The following is a 17,201-nucleotide window of genomic DNA, read 5'->3' as shown; positions in this document are numbered from 1 at the left end:
CGAACGAGAGACTAGCAATATTTCTAGGGACCCTAGTGAAACTGGCCGGTGGGAACCCAACCTCAAGTCACAGCCGGTTTCGAGGGAGAGAGCGCTTCTCTTCTCTTACGGCCTCTCCAATGGGGTCTGTTTCCACCGCCCGCCGCGCCTCGGGGGGGTCGCCACCGCCCCACTGCTGTTCCTCCGCTACTGCCGTTCACTTGCAATGGAAACGCGCGCTCGCTTTTAGCTTCGCCTGCGTCAGTTGCAACCGGCAGGTCCTGACATTTCGCCCCTTATGAGTTATACAAAGGCCGTAATCAGCATCGAACATTTATTGTCTACGAGGAATAAAATACAGTCAACAATCCGCTCACACGCGCGTGCGCCTTCGTCAGTGCGGCCATGCACGGTCGAATGAAGCTTCGGGTACACTTCAACATTTTTTACCCCCAAGTTTTGTACAAAAATAAATTTACCAGGCTATGCAATGCGTCTTTGAATGTTTTAAGCAGATGTAGCGTGACCTGACGTGAGTGCATGGTGAACTGTTGGGTGGAGATTCTGTCAACCGCTACCGTTTTTGTTCAGAGCAAAAGAGGACCGGCGAAAATTCACGGTGCGCCTCAGATTCAGAGTAAGGAACAAAAATTTACGCATATAGTTAAAATTTCAGTTGTCTAGGGGAGTGGGCTGTTCTAGCTTCGTTCAAAATATATCGTACAGTTGAAAGACCGAAGATGTATATGTAGTCTCGCGACTGACGGACATGTATGACATATATTATGGTAAGGCTACCCAAAAGTAATAAAAAATAATATGCCTCTGCCCGTGCACACATGTATAAGAGACATAGTCTGTTTAATACATAGATAAACAATAACTTATAATCAAGGAAATGGGCATAAACAGTTATGCATAACTGAAAAGAGCGGCAAACAGTAAAAAAAATATGGACCTTCAAAGTTACATATTGTACTGCCTATTCATCAATTCATCAAAATGCGACTTGCGGCTAGAAAATTTGCAGTCTCAAAATCTTCCTGCATGGATTGTGCACATAAGGAGTTGGCCTCTCGTACCTGTCTGTCACTTTCTAGGCATAATTAATTGACAAGAAGGATCCTGAAAAATTTTTCAGATACTGGAAGCGGACCTTATAACATGGCTGTTGTCAATTCCTTCCGGGCAACTCAATGGTGAATTTTCAAGTGCTGATTGAATCAGGATCTTAAGTACTTCGAGAACATTTGTGTGTAGTAGGTGCACGGCAGCTTTTTCAAAAAAAAGAAATTGTCCAATAGGCCAACAAGCTCTGGTTTCGGACAATGCCGTCCACTAGAATATTGTCCTCGTAGAAGAGTCTACATGGGGCTGCTTCTTTCGCTAGTTTCAAGAAGAATAGCGCAAGCGTCACACCCGAAGTTGATTAACTTTACGATATATCCAGCGACGTAAGATAAACCGGAATATGTGACAGTGGGTAATGGGATGGCAGGAGATGCCATCACTTCCTTCAGTTCCTCGGTTACTGATTGCGGCATGGCAGAAATGATTTTTTTGGCATCGACGCAAGGTGCCTTCCTTCTGCTCTCAGATGAAACGTCCGTCTTGAAAATGTATTCAGGTGCCACTAGCTGTTATGGCCCTCGCATCTAGCATGTCGTTTCCTTCCGCACATTACCCTTACTTTCCCAAAGAGAGCCTCAATGGGGTCGCTATGGGGCTTTAAATGTCTTCAGTGAGAGTGTCCTTCTTTAACGCTTTAGATGTTTCCTGCATACTTTCGATATAGCAGGGAACAGGCAGTGGACCGTACTGGCCACTTAACTTGAAGAGTTGCTCAGGTTGCTCCCCAGCACTGCACAAACGACTACCATGGAATGAGGCAAAAAGAAAACAGCTCGGAAGAGAAATATTGGAAGCCTCGCTCATTCATGGCTTGGGTGAAAAGAGTGTCAGTGACACTGCTGCAGAAAGAGTTGCTCTTTTTTGTGCAAAAGAAATTCGCAGTTCTCACAAACTCCTCATTTTCTCCATTTAGCCGTACGCACACGTGACATCTACCCTTTGATTAGATATTGGCTGCTTTATCTCAGGCAATTACATTGCTCTAGTTTTTGCTGTTGCGTCTGCATGGGAAGACTGGTCACTAGGCAAGAAGTTTCAGAATAAACTATGTTGCAAGTAGTGTTTGTCCTGCCCACTTCTCTCGTCCTTGTCTGTCCAAGCACTTTCAAATTTATTATGAGATACCAACTAGTCCAGCAAACAACTTTGTTAAACCTTATTTCACGTAGACACGATGCAATGCTATGATGTGGGATGTGGTTGCTTGTTCATATCTCTCAATAATACTCTCTCGTTCTGCACTGTAGAGCTTAGCCCATTGGTAATGACATTTGTGCTTTTTTTTCAGCACAACTGGGCACTGAATGCAGCATGCCACTCCAAAGCAAAGGCTTCACACACTGTGCCTTAGCTAATGTGTGTACCTAAGGAAAATGTAAACTTCCCTCAAAACAGCCTACCTGAGCAACATGCAGCAAATCACTGGGGACCTTGCTCTGGCTACTCGCCGCCTGCAATGAAAAGCAAATGATGCTACATCACGGAGTGACGCACATGCACTTGAGAGCCTCGGCCGCACACACAAACAAGAACACAGCTAAGGTCGCCTGGGCAGTCCTCCCTCGACCGCGAAGCAGAAGGGGCATACTACTCCATCATAACTCAATCCTCATAACCCCATTAAAGCCATTTGTTTAACCTACAGCAGCTACACTAGTGTAGGAAATGTCCTATACCTACAATAGATTTTTGCTGCACTGGTGTAGCTGGTGTAGGTTAAACAAATTGCCCTATTGACAGTGCCACTTGCACATTTGTGACATACGTGGGACCACATGCTTCCGACAAGTTCCTCGGAAGTGAACGGCACTCCACAGGTCAAATATAAATACCTCAAGATTTTATACAGTGATTTCATTGTATCTGCAATAACAAACTGCAGTTTTGCAGCACCAAAAAGGCATTGTTGTATTTGAAAGCCTGTTAATCAGTATTATATATGACCTGCTCATTACAGGGCTCATGAAAGGCTGTTTCCTAAAATTAGAAAACGTGCATGAGCAATAGGTGTCCCATAAATCATCTCCACAAAGCAAAAAAGCTCAAGACAACTTCGTTAGCACCGAACATATCGGCAATCAAAAACGATGCTCCTCTTCTCTCCCCTCAACTCACCTCATGCAAAGAAAAGAATGACAAAACAAGTTGCAACAGAACCCCACCGTGCCCTGTCACGCCTGCTTCACTCGGGAGCATCCAATGAGCGGGCACACCCAGCAAGCCCCAATGACGTCATTGGGAATAGAGAGGGGGTGTAGCCCTAATTGATTGTAAACGGTCACCAAAAACACTATTTCAAAATTAAAAATAAATATGAGTTCATTTTCCAAAAAGTTGAACACCCCCCCCCCCCCCCCCCCCCGCTTGCTCCCCACCTCCCTCCCAAGAAGGTTACTTGATATTGGTTATTGCCAGTCCCCCTGTGTTCCTTCTTTCCTTTTTGTTTGTACTGTTGATATGTACACAACTCTTTAAGCACTCCTCTATGCGCCTGAAGGCTACAGTAATAAACAAAACAAAGTACCATTTCAGGGGCCCTTAAACGGGCATGTGTAGACTGTGACTTACTACTAGATCAGGCACCACGGTTCCAAATGAAAATGTGCCGCTATGCTTCAGGCACTTCCACAACAGCAATACTGCCTTTGCACAAATACATACCAAGAAGTTAAATTGGATCTTGCTTCAACACAGCAATGCCCTGCTGCCATGGCGCAGTGATTAAGATGCCCGAATGCTGTTCCGGAGTACCCGGGTTCGAACCTAACTGCTGGTGGCTGCTTTCCAGTGGAGGCTTTCCAGGTTTCCTTTGAGATGGAAACCCTCCTCGACCTCTGCACCGCAAACCAAACCTCTCTAATCCAAGCTAGCTTGTTCATACATCGGTAAGGTAACTTGCATGGAAACATTTTAAATTGAAAGAAACAAGGTGCTATTGTAGACATACATGTCTACACGTAGTACCTGGATTCCATCAATTTTAAACGTCCATATGGATAGGCTAAAGCAGTGTTTTAGAGCTATGTTGAATGGTCTTGCACGTAATGTGGCATCTTAAGACTATACACTAATGAGTATGTGTGAAATATTCGTCGAGGCATCGATTAAAATATTAGTCATTAAGCAAGCGGCATAGTCCATGCTGCGATTGAGGGTTTTCAAGGGGAGTGGCAGACCTGAACTATGACACTCGCATCATACACTTAGAGAGTTGTCCCCAAAATTTAAACCCTAGAGAGCCCCTCTGCCTCTCCATACATAGATTAAAGCTGTGCACGGGCTCGGGGCGGCGTGAAAGCGCTTTCCTATCAAAGAACATGTTAGTCATTCCAGCCACAAGTTGTAGCACCGAAAGAAACTTCAGCGCTACCGTCGGGTTCATTATCCAGGAGCGCCGCAAATGCCTCATTTCAATGCATAGCTTGTTTTTGCACAATAAGTAAATGCTATGTACGTGCTGTGCCTCTACATATTCAGAAAATTTACCGTTTCAAATGTGAGAACTCAACATTCTAAATTCTTGGATAATCTTATCACTCTAAATTTTTTTTTTTTTTTTCATAGCTATAACTGCAATAATAGCATGACGGGCCAGACCGGGCCCAAGCTTTAAATCTGAGCGCCGGGCTGGGCTGGTCCGGGCTCAGTCCCTTTCAGAGTCGAGCCATGCCAGGCTCTCGGGTCTGTAGCGTTGGGCTCGGGCTGAGCTTGCGCTCAAAGTTTCAGCCCGTGCACACCTCTAACAATGAGACCCTACTGAGCACAAGCTGCCAGATGTTTTGTTGCACTGACCTGTGTATTCCAGCGGGAGTCTTCGACTATGGCACTGCCTACATAAAATGCTGTTTTAGAACCATCAGTGTAAAATTATTTAAAATTTCTGTATTTATCACTGAGGGTCAAAAACTCTTGTAAAAGGTGTTCGTGTGGTGTCTGTTTCTTCTGGAATTTTGTAAGTGTTAAGTCACATACATCGGGGAAACTGTACCAGGGCGGCAGTGGGTGGGGACAATGCGCAAAATCGGGTAGTTTATAGAGTATGTTTAATTCTTTGCACTTTTCTTCAAGATGAAGTAGGAGCGGCTTGACTGCTTGAGGCTTATTATTAAACAATGTCCTAGATGGGCATTGTGTAACTGTTGTGTAACAAAGGTGTTGCGATAATGAACAAATTTTTAGGATGTACGAAAATGTAAGAATGGTTCTTCGGTATGCAAGGGATGGCTCATTTGTTTCCATGTAAAGACTTTTAAATGGTGACGTCCTGTAGGCACCAGCGGATAGACGCAAACCTAAGTTGTGGACCGGGTCCAATCGTTTCAGGTACGAGGGTTTTGCAGATCCATAATCTGCCAATAGGCATATTCTATCGGATCCCCAGTGTTTATGTGACAGGACTTTAAGTATGTTCAGAGATCGGGAAGCTTTCTTTTTAAGTGCGTTTATGTGGGGGAGGAAAGTCAGCTTTCTGTCGAAGGTAATGCCTAAAAATTTGTGTTCATGTCTTATAGGTAATACAGCATTTTTAAGATAGATTTGGGGATCGGTGTGCAGACCTTGTCTAAGTGAAAACAAAACGGCTACTGACTCCTGTGTGGAGAACTTGAAACCATTTCTATCGGCCCATGTGGCTAGCTTATTTACTGTTAATTGAATTTGTCTCCCGCATGACGGCACACTGGAAGATGTACATGCTATTTGCAAGTCATCGACATACACTGAGTACATGATAGACTTTGGAATCACTTTTGCTATAGAGTTCATTTTTATCATAAAGAGTGTGGTACTTAAGATGCACCCCTGTGGAACACCATTCTCCTGTGTGAAATTTCTTGATAGGGTGCCACCCAGACGTACTTGAAATGAACGGTGGGACAAAAAATCATTCAAGCATTTTAGCATTCTGCCGCGGATGCCAAGGTCTTCTAGGTCGCGCAGGATTCCGAACCTCCATGTTGTGTCGTAAGCTTTTTCTAAATCAAAAAAGACTGCGAGGCAGTGTTGTCTGCATATGAACGCTTCTTGGACTGTATTTTCTAAGTGTACAAGGTGGTCAGTCGTCGAACATGTTTTTTTAAAACTACATTAGTGGGTATCAAGACGTTTACGAGATTCCAGTGTAAACGTGAGCCTAATATTTATGACACTCTCAAAAGCTTTTGCGAGGCAACTCGTCAGGGCTATGGATCTATAATTGCTTGCAGAGGTTAGTCATTTTCTAGGTTTCAATAAAGGAATAATAAAAGCCTTCTTCCATGCCACTGGTATTTTTCCCGACATCCATATTTTATTAAAAAAATTCAGGAGCACCTCAACTGCAGACTGAGAAAGATGGGCCAGCATTTGATAATGTATTTCATCTGGGCCTGATGCAGTCTGTTTACCTGAAGAGAGGACGAGATTTATTTCCTGCATTGTGAAAAGACTGTTGTATGGCTCTTGAACACTTCCTGTTATAGACAGTTTTTGTCTTTCAACTTTGTTTCTATACTTTAAAAATGATTCCGTATAGTGTGACGAGCTAGATACCATAAAAAAATGTTCGCCTAAAATGTTTGCTTGTTCTTCAATACTTGTCTGAGTATTTGGATCTGTAAGAAGGGGGACTGTGAACGGGGAGTACCTGCCATTTAATTTATTTATTTGCGTCCACATATTTTTGGGTGTTACTAGACTGTTTATAGAGGAGACGTAGCGTTGCCATGACGCTTTCTCAGCATTTCGACGTACATAGCGTGCTTTGGCTGTAGCTTTTTTAAAATTTTTAAGATTCTCCTGTGTGGGGTACCTGCAAAATATTCCCCATGCCTTATTTTGTTGTTTCTTCGCTTCCTTACAATCTTGTGTCCACCAAACTTTACGGTTTTGTCGCACTACTGATGATTGAGGGATAGCAAGGCGTGCGGCAGCTATGATACAAGTGGTAAATTTCTCGTTTAGTTCATCAACATTAAAATCTTCTGAATACAGTTTTTCTAAGGCAGCATTTGTGGTAAAAAGTTTCCAGTCAGCTAAGTGGAGCTTCCAACGTCGCGGTTTTGTTGGAATGATTGATGGTGATGTTGTTAAAGTGATTGTTATAGGTAGATGATCGCTCCCATGTGGATTGTCTAGGACATCCCATTTAAAATCACTAAAAATAGAAGGGGAACTAAAAGATAAATCAATTGAGCTCATTTTTCCTGAGCTTGGGGAGCAATATGTAGGTTTTCCGGTGTTAAGCAAACTAATGTTATTGCATAAGATAAAATCCTCCAAAATCTTGCCCCTTGTGTTAGTTCTTTTACTCCCCCAGAACGGAGAGTGGCCATTAAAATCTCCAACTAATAAATATGGATTTGGCAGTTGGTTTAAAAGTTCTTCAATATCATGTTTGAAGTATGGATCTATATAAATACTGCAAATTGTGATGGTTTTGGATGTAAGAAGTGTGGCAGCTACTGCTCCTAGCCGAGTTTGGAGCCTGTGTTCACGGGCTGCGATATGGCTTTGGACTATTATAGCAACAATGCAGAGAGCCTGCTTGTATGCTCTCGGTCATGGCGGAAAAATTTTTTTAGGATATTTGTGTGTTAGAGACTCAGATTCGTTTCCTGTAAGCACAAGGCCAGAGGTGAATATGTCGCTAATATGTCCTTTATGTCACATAAGTTATTAAGCAGTCCTCTGCAATTCCAGCTTATTACAGAAGCCATATTATTTTATGAGCAGGTAGGAGACTAGGTTGTTTTTGGCCCGGTAATTTGGGCTTTGTCCTTTTTCCGATCCAAGGAGCCCCGCCGTGATGCAGGACTACCCTGAGTTGTCGTATCCACTGCATCTTCAGATGCACTGGACTACCGTGGACAACGCACGGGAATGTCTGAAACAGGCCTCGCCGTGTGAGAGGAGGCCTGGCCCCGCTGACCTGGAGGGCCGCAAAACCTGTTTTGGAGGTAGTGGAGCAGCGCCAGCTGCAACCACAGGGGGGCAGATGGCCCTACGCCAGAGTCACTAGACGTGACCTGGGCAGATGCCGAGGTCTGCGATGACGCTGCGCCCTGTTGCGTCATCACAGAGTAAGTTGTATTCTGCACCAACGAAAGCCGCTTTCTTGCCTCTCCGAAAGTAATATTCTCAGCGACTTTCAAGGTAACAATCGCTTTTTCCTTTTTCCATGCAGGGCAAGATCGTGAGTATGCTGGATGATTGCCCTCACAGTTTACGCAAACGTTTGCTTCGGTGTGACAGTTGTCAGTGCCATGTTTGTTAGAGGCACATTTTGCACAGGTGAGACGGCCATGGCAGCTCTGGGAGCTGTGGCCGTATCTTTGGCAATTGTAGCAGAAGCGTGGGTTGGGAATGTACTGTCTGAGTTTGAGCTTTTGGTAGCCTACTTCAACCGAGTCAGGAAGGGTGCTCAGTGCAAATGTCAGCACGATGTGTTTAGTTTGAATCTCATTAATGTCTCTCCTGATTTCGATTCGATAGACATTGGTTACATTTTGGTCCCCGAGTCCTTCTAGTAATTCCTCCTCAGTCAGGTATTTGAGATCATTATCTGAAATGACTCCACTAACTGTATTTAGTGATCTTAGGGGACTTATTAAGGCAGGGATGTCTCCGAACAACGTAACGGTTGTTAGTTTTTTGCTCTGATGGCTATAAAGCACTTCTAGGAGGAAGTCACCATTTGGTAGTTTCTTGATTTTGTAGCCCTGACCTATGGCACCTGTGAGTGTCTTTGTCACTAGAAATGGCGAGATCTGACGGGCAGTTTTTTCTGGGTGTTCAGAGTGCACGACGTGGAAGCGGGGAAAGCTGTTGACATGTTTCGTGAAGAACTTGTTTGTCACATCGGTGCGCCCTCTCAGAGGGAGGGTAATCAGTTTCAGAAAGAGAAGAGGCCATGTAATTCAAGTTTTTTTTTCAGTTATGATGCCAGCCACCCACCATGGAGTCCAACAAGGGGACGGGACAGGAGCTTGAAACAAGCACCCTGCCCACGCCAGCTGTACATCTTAACTACAACCTAATATGGCTCAACTCAGGGTAGTCAGCCACACAAGGTTAACCCTCGCCGCCGGGAAGTAAGGAAAAACCAAAAGAAGAGAGTAGAGGACAGGAGAGTTGTAGGATAGATGACAGGAAAGTGAAAGATGTAGGGGAGGACAAGAAAAGGCAACTGCCGATTTCCCTCGGATTGGTCAGCCCGGAGGTGCCGTCTATGGGAAGTGTGGGCCAAAGTGGTGTGTTGCCACCGCCGAGGGGCCTTTTAAGGTCCAAAACCTCGGCATCGGCTCAACCACCAGGACCCCCTTTTCCCCAGACACGACGATGCCACGCACGGCTAAGCGTGGGTGCTCGGGGTCCGTGGTGTCGCACAAAACACACAAACACCAGCATTAACAGGTGCCCCCTGCGGGGAGAAAGAGCCATTGCTTATATTGGATAAATTTCACACTGACATGCTGTTTCTCTCTCTTATTGCAATTTATAGTGACAAAATTGAATGTTAGAACAATGTTTGCGGTAGAACAACGTTTATCTTTGCATTAGTTTTTGCCAAAAGTTGTTCTGCACTCGGTAGCTCTCCGGCCCATGATGCTTTGAGCGCCCATGGTGGCTGAACCGGTCGTCAGGAAACTCCATGTAAACTCCCATAGATAGCAGCACAGCTTTCCCTCTAGGTAAGAGTAAGGAACTATATGGAAAAAATGGAGCTTTTGAGAAATGCCAAGAACCTTAAGAACACTCAATTTTTGATGCCTGAGGATTATTCACCCAAAATTCAGAAATTAAGAAAGCAGCTATGGCCAACCATTAAAGACAGTCGTACGCCTGAAGATAAAGTGTATCTGAGATATGCTAGTTTTCAACAAATAAACGTACATGCAGGACGAGGTCAACAACAAAAGACCCACATGTGTTGCTGAGAGAGATCTGCGAGAGTCCTTGATAACAAAATTACTCCCCCGTGGTACAAAATACTAATATGCGACAGACAGTCCCGAGAAGGTGGAGTTAAGGAAAGCATAAACGTGACAGTTTTAACAGCTATTCTTGATCACGAAAGTATATTCTGTAGAAGTAGTTTTTACAATAATTTTATTGTTATCGGTTTTGTATACCATGAATACAATGGGCCTGAATTCTAGGCACTCTGTCCTTTTTTGAATATTGCTTTTTCATGCAATCTGGCTCATTGTTACTGCTCCGACCAGGACTACTGCTACAACTAGCCATAGACTTCATTTATTGCTTATAAGCTCCGCAATGAAATGTGCATCTGTTGATGTCATGAACGGGCTATGACAAGTCAGTGTTTGCAACCTTTTCCTTTCAAAAGTGTTCTAGCAAAAGTAAGTCCGTGATTATTGTGAAAGACTTCAACAGGGCAGATGATGTGAGTATCCTCGATTACATGGAATTAGTAAATTTGGATTGTTTTAGTGCTGAAGAAAATTTAAATGCACTGTGGTGTAAGTGCAAAAAACTTTGCCATCATTGCATTGCCTTGTTTGTACCCCGAAAGGGTTAGGAAAAATAAACATAATCCGTGCTGAAAACAGAGATGAGAAAAGCTACGAACAGCTTTTTCACAGTCACTTTAGGCGATTTTTTAAGCTATGAGGCCACTTTTTTAATCAATCTTTTTAATTTCATTTCAGCAAATTGCACATTAATTTCTGTATGATTGGCAAAAAAAAATTATGCTACAAACTAAAATGGTTCCAAAGGTACAGCCAAATTTGTAACCTTACGTGCATTTTGCTAAACCGAAACCAACAGAGTTTTGATTTCCAAATGCCAAAAAATATTTGCCTCCTTTGGTGGTCTTACCTTTTTTTGCGCCATAATTCTTCACTTTACAATCATAATAACTTTTTCTAAGCGTGTGTATCTATTTTTGTTTCATTTAATAACGAAAGTGCTTACAAGAGGGACGACGCATGATGTTTTGATCATGTGAGTTGTGTACCCTGGAGCGTTCCCACGCAAATTAAAGAACCTGCAGACTGTTTGCTCGGTGCCTCGTGTGCTTCGACGATTTCACTTCGTTGTTTACCTACATGGGGAAGTTTAGGGTGCACAGATGAAAGCTTGCTTGACAGCTGACTAACAGTGCATCGAAAGATCCTCCCGCCAGTCTACCGATGATTGAGCAGACGCACGAACGAAAGGACTTAGAGGACCTGAGCTACCAATGTCGTGCATTTTAACCCTCCTAAATACTGCTCAATGACATATGTAGCTATATCAAATCTTTTTTCATTGTTTTTCTCAAAACTTACTTTTCTGCCATTTCATTTTGTGCGAACATTCGTAACTTTTTTCCTCGAGTAGATCTTTTAACGAAACTTTGAACACTTATTCTTGGCATATCAGGCTGTGAAACCAACTACAGAAAATAAAATTGTGCAATAATAATAATAATAATAATAATAATGTTTATTTGCATCAAGTAGATCACACAAGATGCAGGAGGCCTGCAGAAAAAGCTGTCAAAGACAGCTTGACGAAGCCGCAGGCCTTCTTATACACTGGTCATTTCACAGCATCGCCAAAAACAGACGGCCACAGAAGAAATCTAAAAATTAATAAATATTAATAATATTAATAAGATTTGTTATTGTTGCATTTGTTTTAAAAACATTCCTTGCTGAAAACCGTTGTTTTTGGTAATATTGTAAATAAAAAAGTATGATTGATTAATTATTTCAATTCGCTACAGTGCTGATGGCTTTATGTACGTAACTGAAAGAGGAATTTTCTTTGTGGTGAGGTATATATGAGTTATGACTGCTAGCGTGAGAAGCATTATTAGTACATTTTTCGACAATATAAATTAAAAAAAAAAAAGATTTGTGTATTTTGCCACTCTGATTAGAATGTAAAAAGGCAGCCTTTAATATAGATCACTAATTTCTTCGTTGTATTCAATACCAAAACCTTTTTTCTGAAAAAAGGCCTCATACCTTACATAGGCACCAGATAAATTTTGGAGGTATTTAAGCGACAAAACATGCAGCAGTATTTCATTATTAATTGATGGCTCACCAATTTCAGATGCTAAAGCAGTTGAAGACAAATTTAACAAATGCTTTGAATCTGTATACGCTTCGAAAGGTGCTGTTACTGAGCCAGAAGGGTTTTGTCTCTGATGTTTGCCAGGAAGGTATATTAACCTTGCTTCTTGACCTTGACACTAAGAAAGCAGATGGCCCCCAATACATGGAGGAAGGAAAAACTAGGAGGGAGCGTGCGGCAATATCCGTGAAGCCTAGTCACAAAAATTAAGAGAGCGAGTCAGCCCCTACGTGTTAGGCCACGTGATAGCGTGTGGTGATATCTACACTCGCGCGCATGCGCGAATCAGCGCCGTGCAGGTAGCGCGGTGTTTGTCCTGTGCGCAGCACCCAGCAGCCCACACAGCAAACAGCCGCGCGTCCGGGCCATGGCAGATGCGCGCACTAAAACACACAGACATCAAAACATAGGGTCTAACTAGGAGAGCGAAAAAACGGGGGAGGGAGCAGCTTCATCGGCACTTGGCTTGCGAAGGTTGGCCACGTGACGTCATGCTCCCTCCTATACCTAGTTTTCCTGCACCACCATGCTGAATAGATTTTGCGCTACCTGTTGACAATACATAGGCCTCGCTAGAGCAGTGCCCTGTTCCGTCAGACTGGAGCAGTGCCCGCATCATTCCTATGCTCAAATCAACCGACCGCACGTCCGTTTTCAACTACTGTCAAATTTTTTTTGTGAGAAAACTGTGCCTTTGGAATAAATAGTACACTCATTAAATTTATTAGGGCTTATCTAGAAAACCGGTGTCAGTATGTTCAAGTTGACAAGTCCTGGTTCGAGACCCGGCAGGTAACTTCAGGGGTGCCACAAGGCTCAGTATTGGGGCCAATTCTACTTCTCATTTACGTTAATGATATTGTGAAAGCTGCAAGCATTGATGTTAAGATAAAGCTTTTCGCAGATGACTGCATTCTTTACACCTTAGTTAAATCTAAAACAGATCAAATTAAGCTAAACAAGAATCGAAGAAATTTTGCACTGGTGCACGAAATGGGACATGTACTTAAAATACTGATAAGTGCTTAGTTCTTCATATATGCAGGAACCAAACAGTTCTGCAACATTCTTACTCAGTTAATGGGATTTAATTTAATGAATCACCAGCTGTAAAATATTTAGGCATTTGCATCTACAATGGGATACCCATATTAATAACATCTGCACCAAAGCTTTTAAGTTTCTCTGGTTTATCCGGCATAAGCTTTCAAAAGTCCCTGTCCAAGTTAAGCTAGTAGCATATAAAGCGTTAGTCAGACCCTGTTTGGAATACGCTTTGTGTCTGTGGGCCCCTTCACTTACAAAAACATAGCCAGGCTACAAAACGTCTAAAGAACCCCGACAAGATTCATTTGCAACAAATATAGAAGAACTGACAGCCCAACAGAGATTATCAGGTATCTCAACCTTGACACACTTAAAGCCAGACGTAGTGAATGTCGATTAAGGTATACCTCATATACAACAACCAGATCCAAATGAACAATCATAATTTCATTAACGCTGATACTTCGTGCACAAGCTCACGCTTTGATAATGGTAAAATGATTCAAGAGTGTGCCGCTCTAAACAACGCTTTTAAATTTTCATTTTTTTCCTAGAACCATAAGCGAATGAAACAAATTACTGAAATATGTTGTCCATAGCCCAAGTGTTGATGCATTTATTGAAATTTTGAAGAAAATGCGTACATGATGTTCTTGTACTCCTGAGCTCGATTTCATTTGCTTCAGTTCATGCCCTGTAGTTGATGCTTAATGTGTAACTTTCACTGTATGCAAATATTTTTGTGCTCACTCCTGCTTGGAGTCATGTGCAGTGATGTTCATAAAGAAATTTTAAAAAATATTAGTAATGACTTTGCCCACCTTAACTCCTAGTGCACACATTTGACTTTTGCTTATGCCCAGTCGCCTATTGACTGCGTTTCGGCTACCGCTATTCTTAAAACATTGCTCACCTGCATAGCTTTGATAGCTCTGCCAGTTCTATTCTGCCTGTTGGGTTGAAGGCTTTGGCGCTTTTTTTACCAGATCTTTCGTCTCCTTAGATAGCTTACAGATTCCCTGTTTAACTACCATCTACTTCTACTTTGTATTCAGTAGTAAATAAAACCTCTGAAATTATCCTTATTGCTTCTATACTCAGGTCGTCTTCCTCAGTTAAAGTTGAACATGCTTTCTTTAGTGAAATTTGGCTTTCTCTTCCATGACCATGTCGCTAACACACTATTGTGTGAAAAATATGTAATCAATTTTTGCCAAATTGAAAGAAACTAGGGGTCTTCCAATGTTAATTAAACCCCTGCAAACAAGGGATTTAAGGAGATAAAAGCTGCTATATCGTATCTAGCCAGATAAGGAGGCGGTGGCCGCGTCCGGCTAGGCACGGGCGTTCCCAGCTCGAACAGCGCATGAGCAGCACTCGCCATTTTCACCTCCCCTCCCCCCTCTTCCGGGCCAAGGGTTAAAAAGCACTGACCGGTTACCAATAAAGGTCCCTCCATTCCTGATCCCTGGATGGACTGTCTTTTTAAAAAAGTATGCTGTGGTGCGACAGTTTTACTATACCAAAAGCCTTACCGCGTCATCTTCAGCTGAGCTGTAGTGCTCCTCTGTTTCACTGCTGCTGCCATACTCGGTACCCTGCATAGAAAGGTGACACCAATGAACTTCTGCTACAACCCAAAGATCCTCGCACGCCTTGTCCACTGCACGTCTCGTAGCTTCTGACATAAATTTATGGAGATTCAGCAAACGGGCCTCAAAAACCACCCATCTGCATTTGATCAATCAAACCAGCAGCCGTACTCCACTCATGCACCTAGAGGCTAATATCATTAGACAGACGTTGCTCTTGTCTCTGTTGTGGACAGCATTCTCTGCATTGTCTTCTGGCAGAGTTCATGCCATGCTGCAAACAAAGAAAAAAAAAAGAAAAGTGACAGGTGGTCATATGATATGATGCAAAGGATACTGCTTTTGCACTGTTCGCTTTCCATTGCGTCTGATTTTTTTCGTAACTAGTCCGATCTGCTAATGCGTTTGCTTCTGGCAGGTGGTTTTCTGTGGGATCGCAGTTTTTCACATGGGTGAGTGCAGCCTTCAGAAACTTTTTTCGCCATATGAGGACTATACAGTGAGCACAGTAGAAATGGGTCGACCACGTAGCGTCTTTTGATGCCAAACAAACGTCAACGAATTAGCGAAAAGCGCTGCTGTCGAGTTTCAACGAAAAAAAAAAAAAACCCCACTTCCGACAAAGATTGTCGTCGTGTCAAGCCAGGGAAGGCGCAGCAAATGCTAGCGACAACCACGCATGAACCAACCTTGCGGCCCTTACTCAGTAAAAAGGCAAGACCATCGAAACAGTGCTGCTGCGGCTCGAGCGAGAACCTGCCACACAGTCATGCACGGTGCAGGGAGGCTACAGCAGTATTCGTAAATGTGTTGCCGCCTGATGGACAGCCCTGGCGACTAATCACCTTTTTTTTTTTATTTTATTGCCTAGTCTTGACAAGAGAACAAAATCAACAAAAATCAATCAAATGCTATTTACAGACGCTATTTACATTTGACACACTAAAATTAACGCATACACAACAAAGGCTCTAGCCTTGAGAGCCACTCGGGAGGTTCTGCTGTAACTTTCTGGATTGCCAAATACCTATCCACGCTTTCCCGAAAATAAATTCTGGCAGGCCGTGCATCTTTATCGCAATGGTAACCCGCCATTCTTGAGCGCCATGCACAGTGGAGGTCCATAAGCATAATTAAATCAAATGGTACCCCCATCCTCACTTTCTACGCATAAGTACCGAATGCCATACGGGTCTAGCGGAAAACCTTTCATTAGCGTTCTTTGCAATACGTCTCAAAAATATACTCCTTCCCAACAGTGTAAAAAAACATGGTCTATAGTTTCTGGCTTCCTGCATATTAAACCTCCGACGGGCCTGGGCGGCTTCGTGCCAACAGCTACACAGGGGGTCACGGAGCAACAGGTGCGTAGCGCCCACCTTGGCCGGCAGCAACAGACACTCAAAACAGCGTCGACAACGGTTCCCAGCTCAGTGGCCGTGTTGCCTCGGTACAGTGAACTAGAATATTCTAGTTCACTGTAGCCTCGGAGCGCACACGTTCAGGACCGCACACGTTCAGAAGCACAACAAACTAGCAACTAGTTCATGAGCCGTATTTCGGCCCCAGCTTACCATGAAATGAGTTCAGAGTTGCCGTATAGACGTTCAAGTGACCACACACTGGCTGTCAGAGTGATGAAATGCATAAAATAAACTTTCAAGCACCTCAAGATTCAATTCGCGCCCTACAATCTAATCGCGTTGCATACCACGCGCCAGTGTTGCCAAATGTTGGTGAGCAAAAGTAGCTAGATGGCAGCGCGACATTAGCTAAAAAATCTAGCAAGAAGCTAAAAGTAGCTAAATTTTTCCCAAGAATTTTTATTTTATATTTTATATATATAGTCCATTTATTGGCAGCTCTATTATTGTAAAAATTAAACACAGCTATCAAGACATGGTTTCCTGCAGGCGACTACGCATGACAAGCAAGCATGACAAGCACAAGTGCTAACTAACGAATTACGAATGGTAAATGTGCTCAGATTTCGATTCCGATAATTCAGGCAGACGTAGTTTTCGCAAAGCGTTAAGGCTTGCGCGCTAAGAAAACACGACCTGCGAATGCATCAACTTGGCATCACTGCTCTGTAAACATGTAAAGAATGGACTTTTCTACTTTTTGTTCGTACACAGAGGCCTATGAACGGAGCTGTCCAGACGATATCTTCAGTCCGTGACTAGGCCACTAGGCGACTAGGCGCACGTGGAAGAAAGAGAGGTGCTCCGACGGCGCGGCCGCGCTGGCCGCGCTGCAGCGAGAGTGTGACTGGAAGAGAGGGCAGCCACTAGGGGCAGAACGTGTTCTGGGGGTGAGCTGGCCGGATACGGCTTCCCAGAATTACACCGCTCGGGAGAAGGAGCTCTTGGCTAAAATACA

The 17,201-nt window shown here is 43.4% G+C and overlaps 1 protein-coding gene across 8 annotated transcripts in view; it reads right to left on the bottom strand.

Moving 5' to 3' along the window:
• LOC146201321 (uncharacterized) overlaps window positions 1–16,533 on the bottom strand; it is a 464,239-nt gene extending 447,706 nt beyond the window's left edge. For all 8 annotated transcript variants that reach the window (XR_014705310.1, XR_014705311.1, XM_084595762.1 and 5 more), the window contains exons 1-3: window positions 16,394–16,533; window positions 14,763–14,825; window positions 2,511–2,561 (exon numbers count right to left, since the gene is read on the bottom strand). Coding sequence is in view for 6 of the 8 variants with exons in the window: in XM_084595762.1 (XP_084451888.1) it covers window positions 2,511–2,561; window positions 14,763–14,825; window positions 16,394–16,396 (117 nt within the window). In the remaining 2 variants the exon portion in view is untranslated. The remainder of the gene's footprint in view (window positions 1–2,510; window positions 2,562–14,762; window positions 14,826–16,393) is intronic.
• Window positions 16,534–17,201: the final 668 nt, after the last annotated feature.

The sequence above is a fragment of the Amblyomma maculatum genome, chromosome 2, assembly GCF_055883805.1.
Source record: "Amblyomma maculatum isolate TAMU_Amacu chromosome 2, ASM5588380v1, whole genome shotgun sequence".
Taxonomy (NCBI): domain Eukaryota; kingdom Metazoa; phylum Arthropoda; class Arachnida; order Ixodida; family Ixodidae; genus Amblyomma; species Amblyomma maculatum.
Note: the sequence above shows the minus strand (reverse complement) of the source record. Positions and strands in the feature narration are given on the sequence as shown.